The sequence below is a fragment of the Haliotis cracherodii genome, unplaced genomic scaffold (genome assembly GCF_022045235.1).
Source record: "Haliotis cracherodii isolate W230 unplaced genomic scaffold, xgHalCrac1.p SCAF_7, whole genome shotgun sequence".
Classification (NCBI taxonomy): Eukaryota; Metazoa; Mollusca; class Gastropoda; order Lepetellida; family Haliotidae; genus Haliotis; species Haliotis cracherodii.
The window spans coordinates 42,102,491-42,122,023 of NW_027266330.1; the positions used below are offsets into that span (position 1 = coordinate 42,102,491).

Here is a 19,533-nt window from a genome sequence, read left to right on the forward strand (position 1 = left end):
GAGAGTAATGAAGATTGTTGATTAACTGGATTGGGAGGAGCTGGGGTGAGGCAAATGTCTCGGCTGTGGTGACCTCCACATTCTTCTTGGCCGCCTCGCACCTTTAAGCCTTGGTCATAGCCTTGGCTATTTTGATCAAGGTCTTCTTAGATGTGTTGGCGCACTGCTTGCATCTCTTGTCGTCCGTGCAAGTCCTCCCTCTGCGCTCCGTGCAGTTACTATGAGAATCTCCCGTGATTATGAATCGACCACACTTCTTGCAACCGGGAGTAGAGGGAGACTCCATTACGACCTCACAAACACCTAGCTGCAGTTATACTCATGTGCGTGCAATCGTCACTCCGGATGCAGCTATTAATATCTACTTATGTGTCTGTTATTATAGAAAACAACTGGAATAATCTTAGAGTAATGTGACTTACTACCAAGTGCTAGATCGTTACTACTATTACAATAGGTGTTGACTCTAGCACACACAGGAATAAAGTGAGCTTTCTGCCATTGCATGCGTCATAGCTTTGGTGGTTACGATTCTACTTGGGAAAAACTAATTGTGTGTGATTGAAAGTAAAGAGGACGTCTGTTGAAAATCTGAAAAATTTAGTTAGTGTGACTGAAGCTAAAATATAGGATATATGGCAGAGATGTTATAGAGGTTGAGTTTTCGTAAGAATTACAACGTTTCTACTCCATGAGCCTTGTTTCAGAGGAGATGCCGAAAACAGAAAAGTTAACCACGGACAGTCAGATTTTACTTTCAGACAGGTGAGCTAAAACGAAAGGTTTTTAAGCTGTGAACCATGGCCACGGTGTGTTGAACCATGGTCATTGAGTTGTGAATCTCCGTGTATCACATGTAAGGTATACTGTACCTTGTTATCATCCATATACTGCTTGTGTTCGAAATTATAGTTCAGAATAGTTCAAATTATTCCGATGCATACACATGTCTGAGACATTGAAAATATCTTTATCAGTCGATACATGAACACATCACATTTACTATCTGAGGAAGCAAGGATCTTTTACTAAAAAAATTGGACTCCCCAAACTAAGCATGTTATTAATTCATGTATGGTAGTATTCTTAAATAGCATACTCTTATCTTCATTCGATTTGTCAAGCCGCTTATTTTTAGAATATATATCTATAACTCTTAGGGTGTGTGTGTGAATGAACAGTTCCATGCTGAATATAAAGGCGTGGAAGACTATTGTGTTTGTCCGTCTTACTGGTCCCAAAGGTAGGTGTTGTGGTTTTATTCATCATCAATGTTTATGCATAATTGAAAACTTAATACATTATTGGTTAGTTTAGGTCCATGAAATAGTGAGGTTACATCATTTAACAAATTAGTGTCCCTTCAACCTAATGGTTTACTTTACATTTGTATAACAGTCTACAGACGAATTGAAATTCCTAATTCCTTGCATGCTGCAATGTGCATATAACGGAGTACGACTGTTTGACCCAGTTGTGGTGTCCATACAATATTCCCATGCACCTACAACAATTTAGTCAGTTTCAATATTAGGTTCGAACAATAACCCTAACGAGTCATATTCACAAAAGCAACTTTGTTATGAGTGGAGGTTTAGCAGCCCGGTTGTTTAAATTCTTCTCATCTATACATCCCCTTTTGGTCAGTTTGTTGAGTTTGCTGTCCTTTACCCACATTTTGCTTGTCTGTGGTAATTGCATGTTTATCCTTTTAGTCATGATGCTATTTCCAAGTGTGTGTCTCGTGAGTCTGCTGAGTTCGTCCTTGGCTGCACCCTTCAGTCGTAGCACAGGCGATGAACTGCTAGCGGCCCTTGGGACTGGGGTCAGCACAGGACTTGGAGGGGCACTCCATGCTGGGGCCGAGACTGCTGCCAACCTTGCTGTCCACGGTAGGATTAATATTGGTATTGTTACAAAGCAACTATTACATCAGACGTAATCCCATGAAAAGCATAGGATTCGTGACGATTCCGGGGTAGAATAGGTCTTCAGCAACCCATACTTGCCGTAAAAGGCGGCTATGCTTGTGGTAAGAGCCGACTAACGTGATCGGGTGGTCAGGCTCGCTAACTCGGTTGATACATGTCATCGATCCCAATCGGTGGATCGATGCTGATGATGTCGATCACTGGATTGACTGGTCCAGACTCGATTATTTTACAGACCATCGTCATATAGCTGGAATATTGCTGAGTGCGGGGTTAAACAACAAACAAACAAAACAAACATTAAAAGCATACAGTTATGTAACAAAATAAAACGTGAATTCATATTTGATTCTGAAGAAATAGTGTTCAATGCACAATGTGTTACCTGGCTAAATATGTGTTATGGACGGAGTGGGTCGTGTTTAAATTACCACTTGTGTGCCACGACTATTTCCAGGCAGCCATGATAAAGCACTGACACATTCGTGTACCATTTTATGTATTCATTAGAGGTCACATCACTCTTGTCAAATGCTCTTACAAGTATCCTGGGCAAACGCGACATCATAAATCTGCAATCATTGGAACAAGACCTGAAGACATCTATAGCAACTGCCATCACAACGGAAATTGAAGGTACATTGCACTAGCCGCCATGGCCTCCATAATAGACTATATTCTATTCTATTTGCATTGGTGCAATATTTTACACTGGTTACACTTATCCTACTGGAGTAAGCAATGACTTAAAGAAGCTTAAGAGCCCTATGCTATGAACCTGGAACAAAAACTGATGTTGGTAAACAGTGTGCCCATAATTAAAGAAATCAATCTATTTCTGTTGGTGGTCATACTTGTGGAGGAATTCGGGTATTACATATAGCCATGAAATACAGTGATAATATATTGTAATATTCCTCCAGATCCCCGTCATCCCTTGTTTACTGATTGTTGTGAATAAGTATTAAATGTCAAAACTAGTCAAAAGTAACCTGAAATAATTACAGTTTCTTGAAGTAATAATAAAAGCTTCATGCATTTGCCAACAGAAAAAAAATACCCCTTTTTTTGCCTTGAAAAATCTGGAACGTATTCTCAAAACGTAAACACATCAGTTGTGCACTTGTGATCTGTATAAAAACAAAGAATATGGGAACAAATCCAGAAAAATCCGGTATAAAAAAACAAAAGACAAATTAAAGTATTGTCAACTTAACTGGTCCTGTGTTTTCTGAGGAGATGTCTCAAGAGCCTAACGCGCATTTTGAGAGAATTAATTAGAAATGCAAAGGTCAGCTTTAGTTCAAAATCTCAAATATTGCAAAAGAGAGTCAGATGAACTTTCCGAACAAACTCTGAATAACCAATGGCAGCAGATCAGTACGTTCCTGGTGTGTATACGGAGTTTCACGAAGAAATATATAATGGTATCAGATTTTCATCCCCGAGACGGATTTTGTATCCCTATGCTTATTAGATCCTTTAGAAGTTCAACTTGTTGTAAACGTTAAGAAAAGCTGAAAAAGTAAAAATATCCGAAACAGCCAAAGAGACTTACGTGTACTACTGTTTACTCAACCACATGAGCCAGCTCATTAAGTTCATTAAGATTTCCAAATTTGAACCACCACAGTTATGTAGATTCTTCTTGTGCCGAGCCTTAATATGGTTAGAACTGCACTGAGAGCAGTATAAATACAAATCCCAGTCGCCAATGCAGTCCCCGGCACGGGCATACCAATGGATTTCTGTACATACAAATGGATGATGTGTATAAAGCAATTCTTTCATATAAATTTGCACGTTTCTTTTGACATACACAGCGAAAGATACCTTATCTGCATGCTTCAGTCAGTACGTGCCCCTTTTGATATTTCCAAAACAGGACTGAGCAACATTCTTGGAAAGAGTGATTTAGAGACCGATATTGTCGGCAGTCTTCAACAACTATTGGAAAGCACCATAACGAGTGAGTTGCTTGAGTGTATTGACGGTGTTTAAGGCAAATAGCTTATACATTACCAGTGATAAGCTCAAATTGATTTGGTACATTTGTAAATGTTTTAGTTGATTGATTGATAAGTTTTGCATTTACACTACAACTGTGAACATGTTGTTGGCTTACCTAACATGTCATGTATCTGGAGATATGTCTTGTTACAGAGGGAGTTGAAACATTTTTGTCAGACCTCAAGGTTAAGAGAAGTAAGATGGGAGATGAGCTCCTTGCTGCTCTGACTCCAGAAATATCGCAGGCTGCAGCAACTATCGCCACCTCAGCACTCACTCCTCTCACAACAGGTTGCCTTTATTTTGACTTACTACTGTTTTCAATGCTCATTTGACGAGGCACCGTCATATAACTTGGAAAGATGGTGAAATCGCAAATGCCAAAACAAACACCTGGTTACATTCACATTCTCAAAGAGACACTAAGAAAGAGGCACATATGCCACAAACAGGGTAATAATTATGATTCCAGGCACTTTGTGCTCAGTTCTCAAGAATAAGTTCAATATTTAAACATCTGTCTGTTTTTCATTTCAGCACTGAGCAGCGGACTTTCTTCACTGACCAGTGGAGCAGTGAGTGGTATCACACACGTCCTGTCATCTATTTTCGGCTGAAAAGAATATAGTTTCTTGTGTGTATTACAAATAGTAAACATGCGAGTCACAAGGCTCTGTAGTTCATTTTATTTTATTTTACGAAAACACACTACGTCATATGAAAGGTGTAATATGAAACATGTAAATAATAGAAGTTCTGTGACAACAAACCTATATGCATATTACATTAAGAAAGGGCATACCATGGTTTAATATCCAAATATGCCACACAACAATAAATTATATGCATCACATAAAAATAAGCAGCACAAATTATTAACCTATTGATCAACGCAATTTGCAACTTTCAAATGCTACAGCAAATTGTTGTCCATGCACACGTCATAAAACAAACCCATGATTGAGCAACAGTGTGTTCGTTGTTGTTGGCGTGAATGCATCCAAAATCGACGATCATGTTGCTGCTGGGGAATGTGGCGCAACTGTAAAATTGAACATGCTGAAGTTCATCAAGTGTATTGGGCTGAGTATTGAAGACCATAAGCACAGTTAAGATGCCGCGTGCCAGTCTACATACTTTCCATGGCAAACCATTATAGGTATCACTCTTGCAGCCTTTAAAGAAAGGCTCTTGTTTTGATCTAGAAGCTCCGCACTTTGTCACACATAATCCATGTGTAGAAGCTGAAATAGTATCTCACTTCTCAGAAGGTTTAGATAATGTTAATGTTATCACTTTTAAAAAGAATTATGCTTGATTCTGATAGGTCAAAATAAATTTAAAAGCAGGTATCTAATTCCATATGGTGCCTCAAAATGAACAAGCCTGTTCACAGAAATAAACTTTGCGTATGAATGCGTAATATAATATATATTTGCAAAGAAGAGAGCTGAGATTGTTTTACCTGAATATGTTAACCAAGAAATCTGTAGGTAAAAGAATTTAGCGTGAAACAACCAACAAATGGGCATACAATTTGGCATTTAAAAATTAACAAGGTTAAAAATCAAAACCAATTACCACACAGCAATTACAATGGCAGTACACAATAGAGTGGTAGTACAATATTCAAAGGCAGTATAAAATGTGAAAGCAGTGGAAATGATAATGACAAGAATAATAATCACCTTGCCGCAACAGTTGTCAGTCTTCCGAGGTAGGCCTAGGCTAAACACCAGGGTGAAAATTGATCTTCACACGAAGCTGGTCCTTATGTAATGTGAGCTGAAATGTAAGATGAACTAACCAGCCTCAACCACTTCCACAGTGTTTGACCATTCCAGTGTCACGGGGAACATCACAGAAAATTCCACGTTTCTGTAACGCTTGACATACATCCATGTTATTCTGAAAGTTTACAGATAATTCGAGTATCTAAATATAACTTCCTCACCACTGCTTACGTTAAATAGTACTACATTCCTGACAACTATTCATTGTCCAAATACAATTCAATGAACTTCTACTGAATCTCAACAGAAACAATGTAATACATTGTTAAATAATAAATTACACTGCCATATACCGTAATAAAAGAGCATCTTTTACAAAACCATTTGTTGCAAAAGCTCAGTGTGCAGTGATGTTTCAGATTGACAGAAAACTGGTCAACTTGACATGCTTGTACTCACAACTACTCGAGGAATGCACTTTTCAATTACTACGATTGTGGATGATGCACATAAATAGCATAAATTTGGATTTAAACTGACGAAGAAACATTACCAAACTGAAATTTGTTCATGTTGGATCCAAATGCCGAATAGTGTTAAAAAATGATTGAGAATCACCCAAACACAACTAAAACAAGAGTTTGCCACTAACGCGGCTATATCCCCCCTATATTCTAAAATTTCTAAAGAGCAAAAGGCACCAGTTCAGCATGTACTTGACAGACCTGCAAAGTTTCATGAAAACATATTGAACGGTTTCTGAGTTATGCTCCGGAAACGAAACGTGACGGACGGACGGACGGAGCCCGTTTCTATATAGCCCGTTTCCAACTTTGTTGGGCGGGGGATAATAATTTGCGGAGAAATGCACGTGCAACAGTACTCTGATCAATGGAACTTGAGTTTGGCATGTTGTGCAGCCATAATTTTACTTCAATCTACAGAGATTCCAGCTTTTCCAAGAGGATAGAATAATTTTTTGTTCACAATGACGAGGAGAACGTTATTGCATTCAAGAGATCGAACCATTTGGAGCTGGCAGCATATGTAGACCTTTCAATGCAGCATCATTACTCTTGCAATGTGGCATCTGCAGCCAAGTCAGGAGAGATCTGTTGATTTTGAAAGGAAACATCACTGGACAGCGTTACATTGACCAATCCCTCTATCCTGATGTACTACAGTACTGGCAACAGAATCCCCAAACCCTGTTTCAACAAGATGACACATACAACACCTTACCGTTGCCAGCACACTCACCATATTTATCACCTATAGAACACTTGTGAGATCACCTTGACTATCAAATTAGAGAACAAATAGGGCGCCCATATGACAAAGATCAGTTTAGCACAGGTCCTTTTGAGAACAATGGCGTTGAGTCTCATTTCTTGTGATCAGACATATCACATCTTCTTATTGTTTAGTTGGGTTGTGCAATGATTCCCCTAGTGAGCATACACAATACTGACATTGTGAAGGATTAAAGGGAGTTTCATATGCTGATTTCAGTCTTCAGCCAACAAATGAACCAAGGACCCCATCCTCCAAGACTGTGGACATCATGCCATCATTTTTGTTCTCTCATTCATGGCATAAATGTTAATGATATATAATTCTTGTGTTTTGACAACATAAGTATCTTCCTTGACATTGCTCCTTGTTCCTAAAAACAGCCCCAAACAACATTTCTTTCTTGTTCGTCTGTTATAGTTTTCCAAGTTGGTGTAAATGATGCTTAATGGGCATTTCACATCACAGTCAACAACTGTTTCAGTCATATCACAGCAGGACGAGTGGAGTCAATAACATCGTCCAAGGATACGACACAGTAACTTGCATGATATGGCCTCTTGAAATGGAAGATGTGAAATGATTTTTAATAAATAAAGTGTCACAGGCATACTGTCTGTCATACTTATGATTATGACTTTGTTCACGAAATACTCTTTTATCTTTGATGGGGATGGCCATATTGCGGTTGACATTTTTTTATTGAGGCTGATATATTTTACACGAAGCTATGAGTTTCTTTTGAATCCCACCTCCAACATCGAAATCAAATGGCCCACCCCTTAGTTGAGTCCCAACATTTCAAACAGTTCAACATATGCAAGAACATGCGATGAAAATAAAAACATATCAATGGAGGGTTACTAGGTGTCTATGATGTAATTTGTTACTATTATTTTGAACCACTTAAATAAATAATTAGTCTTGAACGTGAGTACTATTTGTTAGTTTTTTTCACTTACTGTTACCCTCTTTGGAACGTGCTAAGATAGCTGAAATTCAAAGATACAACAGTAACATTGATAAAGCACTCCTGTCAGGAGATATACCTATTTTGTTTTGAAACTTGTGGTAGTCTATGTGTATGTTATAAACCTCTTATTTATACACTTGAAAGCTTGTTAAGTGCTCGGCTCAGCTCCAAATAAAAGATGATTTATTACCTAATCATCAACCTGCTTTGTGAATAGTATTCATATTTCACAACATAATGAACCATTTGAACTAACTACTAACTACACATAAACCACGGACGAGGTAGGATAAGGTCCTTCGCCTATGAGATCTTCATTATCTAATAATTGTCCAAAACAATGAGATTATCAATTTATGATCTGAAATATACTACGAGAAAAAAAGTAGCCAAACTTATCAGTTATGGAGTATGCAGATATTGTCAAGAACAAGGTGAACCTGAAAGACCAAGTTATACTGCACAAACCAGGCGAACATTCATTCACGTTTTGCCAGACATGTTTCTGTTCTGTTTATGTAGCACCTACGTACCGACAATGATTTGATCTTGAAGAAAGCATTGCAAACCACTGTGGTACGAAGACAGGTATATACCAAGTCACCGTGCTTGACCACCGACCAGCTAAATTTGTGAAAGTGATATATGAGTTTCGTCGCTAGGTAAATATTTTGGTCAAGTGACTCTCATCATGTGAGGCATGAGGGGCACTGAATTGGTGATTGTCGGGAGTGTTGGCGATGTCATTAGAAAAACCACACCAGTGATAACGTCGAGCAAGTGTCATGCCTGCAATAGTGAGTGTGGTGTTACCACCGCTTTTAGAAATATTCAAGCAATACCACAGCGGGAACACCAGAAATGGACTTCACACATTGTACCCATGTCGGGAATCGAACCGGGTCTTCGGCGTGACGAAGGAACGTTTTAACCACAAGGCTACCTGAACGCCCCGCAATAAGTAGTAAATGTCAGGACATGCAGTCACATAAAAAATGGGTCATCCAAACTTAAGAAATTATAACCGGAAAAGTCATCGATGTTTAGATACCTTGAAAAAAAGTTACTGCTACTGCTGTGATTGTGAAGAGACTATATCAGACGAAGATGATGGATATGACAAATGACACTGGTGCTAACTGAATAACAGTCGTATGATTACACAAGGATATGAAATAATACAGAAAACACAGTTGTATGACAGTAATACAATCACTCAATTATTACCATATAGTTAGTTATGATTACACTCAGTATATTTCATATCATACCCGGTTTTTCCTTTGCTCATAGTAACACTAGTTTTAATAAATCTCTGCTCTCAACACATTCTGTGTCATACTGCACTTGAGGTCAGATCTAATTTTTAAATTGTCTGAAGCGCCAGTAAAATATTGCTCTAATGACCCTACGTTTTACTGTAGAAAAGACTGGGATGATGCGCTCGTGAAACAGGACGTTCAACCAGGACATACACAAGGCAGAAATGGGCAACAGGCTACAAATGAAATTTCACGCTCTGAAAATACATCATCTGATATCTCAGTGGTGGCGCAAAAAAACAAACCCTTGAGAATTCCACTTGTCTCAAATACTTTATACAAATTTAAAGAAAGTCTTCCCATGATTGTATTATGGTTAATCTTGAGACAGGGATTTTCTGGGCCCAGCAACATATCACTCTTTACAGCTTTGGAATTCAGTTCAAAAGAAGAATGGACATGTATCCTGTTTTAGAGTAAAGTCAAACGTTTATAGCGCTGATCCATGGTTTTGGGACATTTCCACCTGGTCTCACATGTGGGATTCTTTGAAATTGCTCTTATACAAGGTTCCTTGTTCGAGCAGTTAATTTAGTTAGTGATACTTACATATAATGGTTGTGATATTCGACTCCTTGTCAGTGGGAACAACTAGAAATGTTTCATGTAGGTCAGCCAGACTTTGGCTGACAGCTGAATGGAATGTGTTTAACACAAGGAACAGAACACCCTTGCTTGGCAGAAACTTGTTATCAAAGATTCACAGACTGGTTTTCCACAGGAAGGAAGTCCTTTGGAAAACTAAAACAATTATTCATCGTTGTTTGTCTTGGAACAGTGAAACTTCACCTGTCTCTGAAACAAGTACGATCTACATTCTACAAGCCAATGCCGGTGCCTTATGCGACAAGATGACAGAGGAACTAGTTAGATTAAGACAAAGGGGGTCATGGAAATATGTGACCATAAACACTCACAATGGTCTCGATATACAAGATTGCCTTTTGGAATATCTTCAGCCCCAGCATTGCTCCAAAATATCATGGATCAGGTGTTCCAAAGACTCCCATTAATTGGATTTTGTATTGATGACCTGTATGTCACCAGACTAAAGTCTTGAAGACAACATACTCTCAACTAATCTAGACAAGGTGTTGAAATCAAGTGGAAACACTACCTGGTGTACCTTCCAGCAACTATCTGTTTAGTTATTGGGTTGCCTTGTTTATAGTCAAGGAATTCACCCAACAAAATCCAAGATGGAAGCGATTTAGGATGCACCACGATCCACCTATTTAACAGAAGTCATTTTCGGTTGTGTTAACTAATACGTTTACGTTATGAATACACAATGCCATTTAGAAAATGGTCAAATGTAATTAATGTTATATTTGGGATAACACTTTCTTAGTAAAGTACAGATTCTAGTACTTTTTTGGGTTGAGTCCCGTCCGGGATTCGAACCCACACCTGCCAGGGTGAGGCACCAGCACACAAAGTCAGCGATCTAACCCACTCAGCCACCGAGCCTTCCACAAAATGAAAGTCTTTACTAAGAAAGTGTTATCCCAAATATAAAATTAGTTACATTTGACCACTTTCTAAATGGCATTGTGTATTCATAGCTTTCGGCCATGGGAGCCGTGCCAATTTACACTTGTCAGGGGGGTACTCAAAGTTGTCGGACTTTCATTTTGTGGAAGGCTCTGTGGCTGAGTGGGTAAGTTCGCTGACTTTGTGTGCTGGCGATTAGGTGCCTCACCCTGGCAGGTGTGGGTTCGAATCCCGGACTGGACGCAACCCCAAAAAGTACTAGAATCTGTACTTTACTAAGAAAGTGTTATCCCAAATATAACATTAGTTACACGTTTACGTTAGGTTGTAATATGCTAAAAATACAAATAATACAGTGTGTTTTGGCGAAAGGCTTATGAAAGTTGCAACGGGTAAAGAAGTCCACAGAGTACAATAAAAACATGCCGCTGGACATTTAAACAATGCTCCTCTCACAGTGTCTACAGTTAATCTGTAGCGTGTCATATCAATACAATGCGCCAGTGACCAGGATGCGCAATACTCGGGACGATAGATCAAGTCAATCGTCAGCGCCGCCGGCTGATTCAGATAATCAGCTTTGTTATAATAAACACGGTAGACGTTAGTTTGGTAACTTTTTGAGAAAATTGTCTAAACCAGGAACAACACACAAAAACACAATGTCACCTTTATTGTAAAAACAATAAAGTATTATTTCAAATCTTAACCACTCAGAGTGCGCACATAATATATTTGTTCAAAATAACGATTCATTCGCTAAAAGAATAAATGTGAAAGTAACTGAAATTGCATTTGTTAATTACAATATTCTAGTTTATCTATTATTCCTGAAATTGGGTTGTTGCAATTGCATATCATTTACATAAGTTAATAATCTTTCAGGTAATTCAGGAAGAAAGTTCTTTTTGTGTAACAGTCTTTGTGTAACATTGTGAACAAAAGTAGCATTATATTTCATAACTCTCTTTGCTAATTAAGCATCGTAAGTCAGCATTATTCATTGTAAATTCCATGTACACTTAGTGTGTAATGTTTATATGCAAATATACTCATTTAAGAGTTCTGCATAAAAATAACATATTGTACCTTTATATTACGGTAAAGACGGTAATACACCGACAGTGTTACCGTATTGTATATATAGTAAGGTCCACATTATGGTGACATATACAATTCAGCTGACAGAGTTAAAATTGAATATAATGTCGCTGTACCGTGTAAGCTTGTGTGTCCTGTATGAAATAAATCCTGGTATGGTTTTAAATATTAAGAACAAGTTTTGACATCTATCGTTTAGAGTATTAAATGTTTAGACTTATGTAAGCTGTAGGTATTATGTTATGTCATAATGATTGTGATGTTGAAAAGAATGCTGTTTATGATGTGAATTGTTGTTTGACACATTGTATCTGGAATAAAGCTCGGAACTGCAGCTATCTCTGATGTCATCTTTCATTAGGAATTTCCATATTCTATTTTAAGGTATCTCACCGGTGTTGGGGACAGAGATCAGATTCTGAGGCCTGTGGTCATTCCTTTCCTGCAACGTCATGGCCCGGGATTGACATTTCAACAGGACAACGCTCGTCCTCACACGGCTAGGGTCGCAATGGATTTCCTTCACCATAACAATGTCATGTTACTGCCATGGCCTGCAATTTCTCCAGATCTCTCCCCAATAGAGCATGTGTGGGATGAAATGGAGCGCCGTCTGCGTCGTCTTCTACATCCTCCAGATAACGTCCGTGACTTGGCACAGGATTTGAGGAGGATATGGCAGGCCATTCCCCAGGCCTTCCATGCCCATTTGGTGGACTCCATGTGTCGCCGATGCACTGCTGTGATTCACGCACAGGGTGGTCATACCCGTTATTGACTTTGTGACTTTGTCGTTTGACCCCCTACTCCATTTTGATCTTCTGACGTCATCGTAACAGATGTTGTTCAGGTCCCGTTGACATTTTCTTATGGTCCGATCATTCAGCTGCTACAGCGTCTGCATCATTTTGTTCATGCTGTGTTGTATTTCAATCCAGAATATATATTCTCCGTGCACAGTTTCTTTATGTGGCTAGTATATTTGTTGTTCTACAGGTGATTTCTTGAGGTAGCATTTATCTCCGCTGATGACGTATATGAATTTGTACTTTTGAATGTTGTGTTGTCTTGCCGCGAACCCTTTACACTCATCGAAGATGGGCACAACAGGGTTGAGCTCACAATGTCTGACTGGCCTACGTAACACAACGTGACCGCGTTGTGCCGCCGGCACATATGTCCTGTACTTTACAGGCTTCTTATTCAGCCGAATTTTCTTCATAAGTTGAACTTTCGTTTCATATGGTCTGAAGTCGACAATGTCATATATTCCTGTATGGTCGTTTTCAGACGACTCATGCATGGTTAGGGCGACAGTATCTGATCCCCGGACGTTATATTAACTGGCGTTATCCATGACAATGACACTGACGTTGTTTAAAATGGGCAATAGCTAAAGTTCCAACCAGTCTATGAACACATCACCTCATAAACTTTTCTCATGAAAATCACCAGTTTTCTTTTTCGCCATTTGCAAAAAAATGACACGATTACCATCACCTGATGGTCTATTGGTGCTTTTTGTCAATCTGCCGATAGCCACATGTAGTCACTGGAAGAATTCATCAAGGTAAATTATCTGGACTACCCTGCTTTGTTTCCACTTATGGTCAATAGCAATGATCATAGACCAGCAACATAGGGTAGTCAGTGGTGGCATCACAAATGCTGAAGAGCCAAAGTTAAGAGTCTTTTTCAAATCTCAATATTGATTATCCAGCTCTGAGGTTAAAAGATTATCATGACCAAAATTTGGTGAAATATCTCAAATTTGGTTGTCTCACAGGCTTTACCAGCAACAACGCACACAAACAAATTCTTATCTCAGACACAAACATCAACAGGAAACTTGAGGACAGATGACCTGGGAGATATTAAATTGTTTCAGGTGAGTACAGTGAACTATCTGAATCACTTCGAGGGAGCAAACTTCCTTGAGAAGTCATTGGACAGCTTTGGCAGATTTTGAAGTGTTGTGGGCTCAAGGTAGCTGTCCTGTCCATCTGCAAAAATGTGAATTTTAGGCATTTTGTTTGATGCAAATCATTTGTCTCCAGAAAAAAGATAAGGCCAGACTTATAGAATGCAGAAACACTTCAGAAGCGGGCTTGATAAAAGCAGAGCAGCCATGAAGGAAGTCCACATATGAAGTATTTCATTTGTATCATCATCCCTTGCCAGGGGCGCCACCACGCATGCGCAAGGCGGGAATCTAGTCACTTCTTTCAACCCATTACTCTCATCAACTAGATGCAGATATTTTGGGAGGTGGGAGGGATTAATTCCTGATGTGATAGAGGTGGTATTCTTAGAATTATTCACAATGATAACTATTGTTTGATAATTCTTGTGAATACCTTACCTCTATCACATCAGTGCCAGTATATACCAGAGGGACCGGCGGGTTCTGGTAACTAGCATCCCTTAGATATTTGGCTAGTGGAGTGGTAAAACCAAGGATTATATGCCAAAAGGGGATCTAAAACGGATGTGTCTAATAGTCTACTTCCAAGACTTAGACGTATAGAATTTTCAAAACGTCATATGATGGGTATATGTATATTCCCTTGTGATACTTAGACATAGTATGACGTCACTTCCTGTGATGACGTCATGTGTGACGTCGCTTCCGGTGATGACGTCATCTGTGACGTCACTTCCGGTGTCATACCATGCCTCTTGTGGTATATGTCTACTATGTTCTCGTATCACTATGACGTGGTTTACCGTTATGCCCTTCTGGATAGTGATGTTTAACGTATCTTGACGTTAGTCCGGTGTGATGACTCCTATGACGTCACTTCCAGTGGTAGTACATTGATGATTTCCTATCATGTAGATTACCGTATATAACTTAATCCCTCGATCTCTGATTTCAGTGTTGCCATTTGCCCTGCTTTACTAACTCAATAGCGACAAAGACAACTTACCCTGAGTTCATGAGGTACTTCTGAAATCTTTACCCACCCCCACCCACCCTTTTTCCCACCCCGGAAGAGGAAGGGGAACAAGGTAACTTGGCGACTATCTCCTGGGTCAGCCACCAAGGGCCCCAGAGTGTATAGTCTTTAGATCGGTCTGTATGTCTCGTAAGTAAAAGTTTGAAAAGTGTTGTGGGACTACCACTGGCAGCTGGCTACAACTTGTTCAATGGATACTGTATTCCATGTGACTAGACTAGTTGTAAGGGCTCTGATCTCGTGAGGCCTGCAGTTTCCCAAACTCGGCGTGGAGATTTGTGCCAGTTTATAGCTATCTATGATAACTGATTTGCCATCCCGCTACAGTGCCCACTGTGATTGGGCTTGCAAGAGATAAAGAGGCATTTCTCTGCTTTCTGTGGGGTTGAGTTGCTGTAATGAAGTATCTCAAGGCTCTTATGGGACAGATCAATCTTTCCGGGAAGTCCACACTTTTACTTAAGGCTGGTATTGTATATTGCCTGTCCGAGTGTGCCGAAGGTTGACGACTGGTTTTTGGCAATAAATTCTGGGAGCGATCGAAACGACTCTGGTTTCATTCTTGGGTGTGAGTTACAGTGGAGGTGTCAATAGCGTGTAATTCTGACACGAGCCGCCGTAGCCATGGCTAGTAGAAAAAAACAACAACAGTTTCCCTGGGGATAAAAGTAATGTCGCACTACTCATGGGTTCATATGGTGTTTTCATCAATGCTGACAATACTATAATTAGATCTCATTTGGGAAGTATACTCGGACCCCATGGTACCGCGGCATTCATCGTATCGCGGCATTTGTGATTACCGATAGTTCACGCGGGACACGCCTCTTAGCGGCTGTGTATTAATGCAAATCATTAACCACGAAGTGCTCAATTCGTAAACAATTTCAATTTCCTCGGAATGTTCCGTCTGCTGTAAGTAAGGAGTTATTAATCAGTTGATACATATTTCCACAGGGCCACGTATAGCCATACTATACTGACTGTACTGGTTACACTAAAAAAAGTGTGTCAGTACAGTATGGCTATACGTGGCCCTGTGCATATTTCTGGCATCTGTTGTAATATTGCCTTACCCCCATCTATCAATGGCCAACGATATAACCCACAGTTCCCCAAGTAAACTTTCTCTATCGACCTGAACTAAACCATCTGCATATTCATGGCGACTAATGAGGTAACGGAAGTTACGTAGTCCGCACATTTTTTCCCGCTCTGTGCCCAGAATCTATTGGGAGATCATAAGGGCCATAATGCCAAACTTAGAAATACGTTCTTCACTATTAACCAAAAGATAAATACATACTTTGGGCATACTAGGAGTGCTTTTTATATATTTATTGTTGACTTTTAACATTTTTCTATTTTGTGACAAATTATTGTCATCCAATTTTTTTTAAACAATCTTAAAATATCATTTCTGATATTTTGATGTTGACTTATAAAAATATTTTTCTCTTACTTTTCGGTAAATATGCATTGAATACCTATTGCTGATAACACATTTAGAATTTTACTTGTGCTGTCTTTGCACTTGTCTGGACAAATCACTGATGTCTGGCATGATCATACCAAGTGGTTGGTAGAATTATGTCCTCTTTTTGTCCAATTCGGACCTCCATACACAACTTTTCTCTGTACCGCGATACGATGGAGTTCTCTCCCTTGTCAAACAGAGCGCGAGGCCAGGCTTTTACTCGGAGCTACTGATGTAAATAATGAACTTTTATCAGTAAAATATGCATTGTTTGATAACATGAATGATATCTGATACAGAGAACACGAATAAACATAAAGGTTAGTGAGTGCATTTTGTTCCGTTTAGCGTACATGACAAGTACCGCGATACCCCGAGGTTGCAGGCTACGTGGTACTTTAATGTCTTTTCCAGGGCAAAGGACTTTATGAGTCGATTCAGTACTGGGTGGGTACCTATATATAGACCAACGTGTTATAATACTGATGTTGTAATTTCTTGTCGTTTTTTAGATAGAGCAAGAATTCAGTCACTATAGGTATCGTTATTTCCAGTTATTTGCTTTTTTCATTCTCCACTCGACAAACCTGCCCCATCTGTTATTGTATAGGGCAGACGATACTGGTCTCCATTAGCTTGCCACTCTTCGTGAAGCTGATTTAGAGTAACCGGTGGCTTGCATCTTATTCGAGATAACTTCTAAGCGTGAAGATGGAGGTTGTCGAAGCGGCCGTAAAATATGTCCGCTTTGGTTGTCTCAATAGGTGGTGACGTGCTGGGAGTTTCAGAGGTACTTCTACCAGAAGTTGTAGAAGTCTCGGAAACCAAGCCCTCTTCGGCCATGCCGGGGCTATGAGGATTATGACACAGTCTGTTTCCTCTATTTTCTTCAGTACTCTGTCTACGAGAGCCCCTGAGGGAAAAGTGTATGCAAACATTCCCTCCCATTCCATGGAGAGCGCATCGACTTGGTGTGCTAGTGGGTCTGGTACCGGGCTGTCGTAGACTGGTAGTTTGTTGTTGAGACGTGGCGAATAGATCTAGATTTGGAGTATCCCATAGCTGGGTTATCCACTTGAACACCTCGGGATGTAGTGACCATTCTGTGGGTACTATCTTGTTCTTCCGGGATAGGTAATCTGCTAGGATATATAGCTTACCCGGTATGTGTCTTGCTTCGATCTTGCAACTAACTGAGTCTACCAAGGCATATAAATATGTAACCTCCTTCAGTAAAGGCTGAGACCTTGTGTCTCTGTAGGTTAAATCTTGGATAGATGTGAGTGGGCATAGGCGAGACATCCACCAGCGTCTCGACTTGACGGCCTGGTCAAGTGCGCTTGTTATCATGTGCTCTACTCTTGCATCTCTGTCCTCTGGGGGTGCTGCTATGCCCTTGTTGAGTAGAATCTTGCGCCTATGTAGGTGATGCCTGTGTGGGTACTAGCTCTGTTTTAGAGGGTAAACCAGGAAACCTAAGAGTGTTACTAGTGAGGCACACTGTGTTTAAACTAATTGCGATTGTCCTGATCGGCCAATAGGAAATCGTCTATAAATCCGAGAAGCTTTATGAGCTTATATGGGCGCAAACCGATGATGGGATTGTGATCCTGGTGAATAACCATGGGGCTAAGGATATGCCGAATGGTAGTACCCTGAACTGGTATCTCTGACCGTTGACTGCAAAGCGTAGGTACCTGGAATACTGGGGAGTAGAAGCCGTGAGTGGTCTCTGACTCCTTTAAGATGCTGATAGCCCCTTGCTGAACTTGGGTAATCTTGGGTCGATGTCTGTGAGACCGGCTAGTTCGACTGGATTCGATGTGATCGTATCTTTGATCTTCTGTAGTTCTAAATCGTTGTCCATTGGGCAAACGATGTCGGTAGGGTCTGAAGGCATTTTCGGTGGTATCCCCTTCGGGGACTGCTTCTGCTTCCTCCTCTGCGAAGTGGGATGATCATCTTTAGCAGGAACTGTGCTGATATCCAGTCTTGTGCTGATTGAAGATCTTCCTGCATCTTCAGTATGTGTTCCAGTGAGCTGAGGATGAATCCGGTCTGCTGTAGTGTCATCTCCGTGGGGTGTCTAAGTGTAGGCCTACGTTCTGATTGTTCGAGGTATGACGTGGAGAATTGCAGCTGCAATCCAGTTAATGTATGAACTGAAATTAATCATCTGTTTGTTGACATAATCTAAGTCCCTGATTATGGCCATGTCAACGAGCATTTTAGAGTTTCTTTCTTAACCAGATAGTAGAAAAGTTCATCGATGCTCGGCTGTTGTGTGCAGGGGCAACATGTGTCGTGTAATCACTCTTATTAATGGCAGACATACCCAGTCTAACATTAAGTGCCGAATGTAGCATTTAATGAATATTCGATTCTTGATGACGTCATCAATATATGACGAACAGGGAATGGTAAGGAATTATAGAATCAACTGACCGATACCTCCTACCCATCACGTTCTAACAAGGTCATCTGGTATTTTGTCCTTGTATCTGTTTTAAAGGGCGGGCATTAGATTTATAGAGTTCTGCAATGATATCTTAATGGCATAATTATTTGGTCTATAATTAACCTCCGTAGTAGAATCCCCACTGTATAAAAACCAGTATTAGCAATAGATCCGCACCCCCTAATCGGACTGCGCTGAGACTGGGTCATGTGGCTGAGGGTAGCGTAATCCCGGTCGTCTGATCTACGGCTGGCTGGCCGTGCGGGAATCACGTGTTCTATAACTGTGTGATAGTGACGTAACATCTCCCTCGCTTTCTCCGCCCATGTAACTGGACTGTGTGGCAGTATGAGATGGCGCATGCTTAGGAATTCTATCCTGATTAGCACGAGGTTTGTCAGTTCGTCTATCTTATGGCTAGAGTGAGTGAGTGAGTGAGTGAGTGAGTGAGTGAGTTTGGTTTAACGCCGCTTTTAACAGTATTACAGTTATATCACGGCGTGTCAGCTTAATGTGGGAGGAAAGCCCGAAGTGATGCAGGTCTCAGACGTTTACCACTTCGGTGAAACCCACGAGCACGGGTATGGTGCTGACAAACCTAGAAACATAATCGGGGCGAACCGGGATTCGAACCCACAATCATAGGTTTCTGGCGTGCCTAAGGGACGCAACTCTGCACAGCAAATCGCGGCGCCTTAGACGACTGGGCCACCCGTGCCCCCTCTTATGGCTAGAGGGTGAATGTCCGTGATTCATGATCTGCCCTATGGTGTGCGTGGTA

General features: G+C 40.3%; 1 protein-coding gene across 1 annotated transcript; it reads left to right on the plus strand.

Moving 5' to 3' along the window:
• Nucleotides 1-1,168: 1,168 nt before the first annotated feature.
• On the plus strand, nt 1,169-4,612 carry LOC139447568 (uncharacterized). The gene is made up of 6 exons (XM_071228971.1): nt 1,169-1,243; nt 1,716-1,892; nt 2,442-2,567; nt 3,817-3,900; nt 4,095-4,232; nt 4,479-4,612. The coding sequence occupies exons 1-6, from the start codon at nt 1,174-1,176 to the stop codon at nt 4,556-4,558; spliced, it is 675 nt and encodes a 224-aa protein (XP_071085072.1). The 5' UTR covers nt 1,169-1,173; the 3' UTR covers nt 4,559-4,612.
• The last annotated feature ends 14,921 nt before the right edge of the window (nt 4,613-19,533 follow it).

Excerpts from the sequence above, each read along its gene's own strand:
- LOC139447568 (XM_071228971.1), top strand. The coding sequence starts at position 1,174 with ATGAACAGTTCCATGCTGAATATAAAGGCGTGGAAGACTATTGTGTTT. Across the intron at positions 1,893-2,441 it reads TGCCAACCTTGCTGTCCACG|AGGTCACATCACTCTTGTCA; the intron begins GTAGGATTAATA and ends TGTATTCATTAG. Across the intron at positions 2,568-3,816 it reads CATCACAACGGAAATTGAAG|GACTGAGCAACATTCTTGGA; the intron begins GTACATTGCACT and ends TTTCCAAAACAG.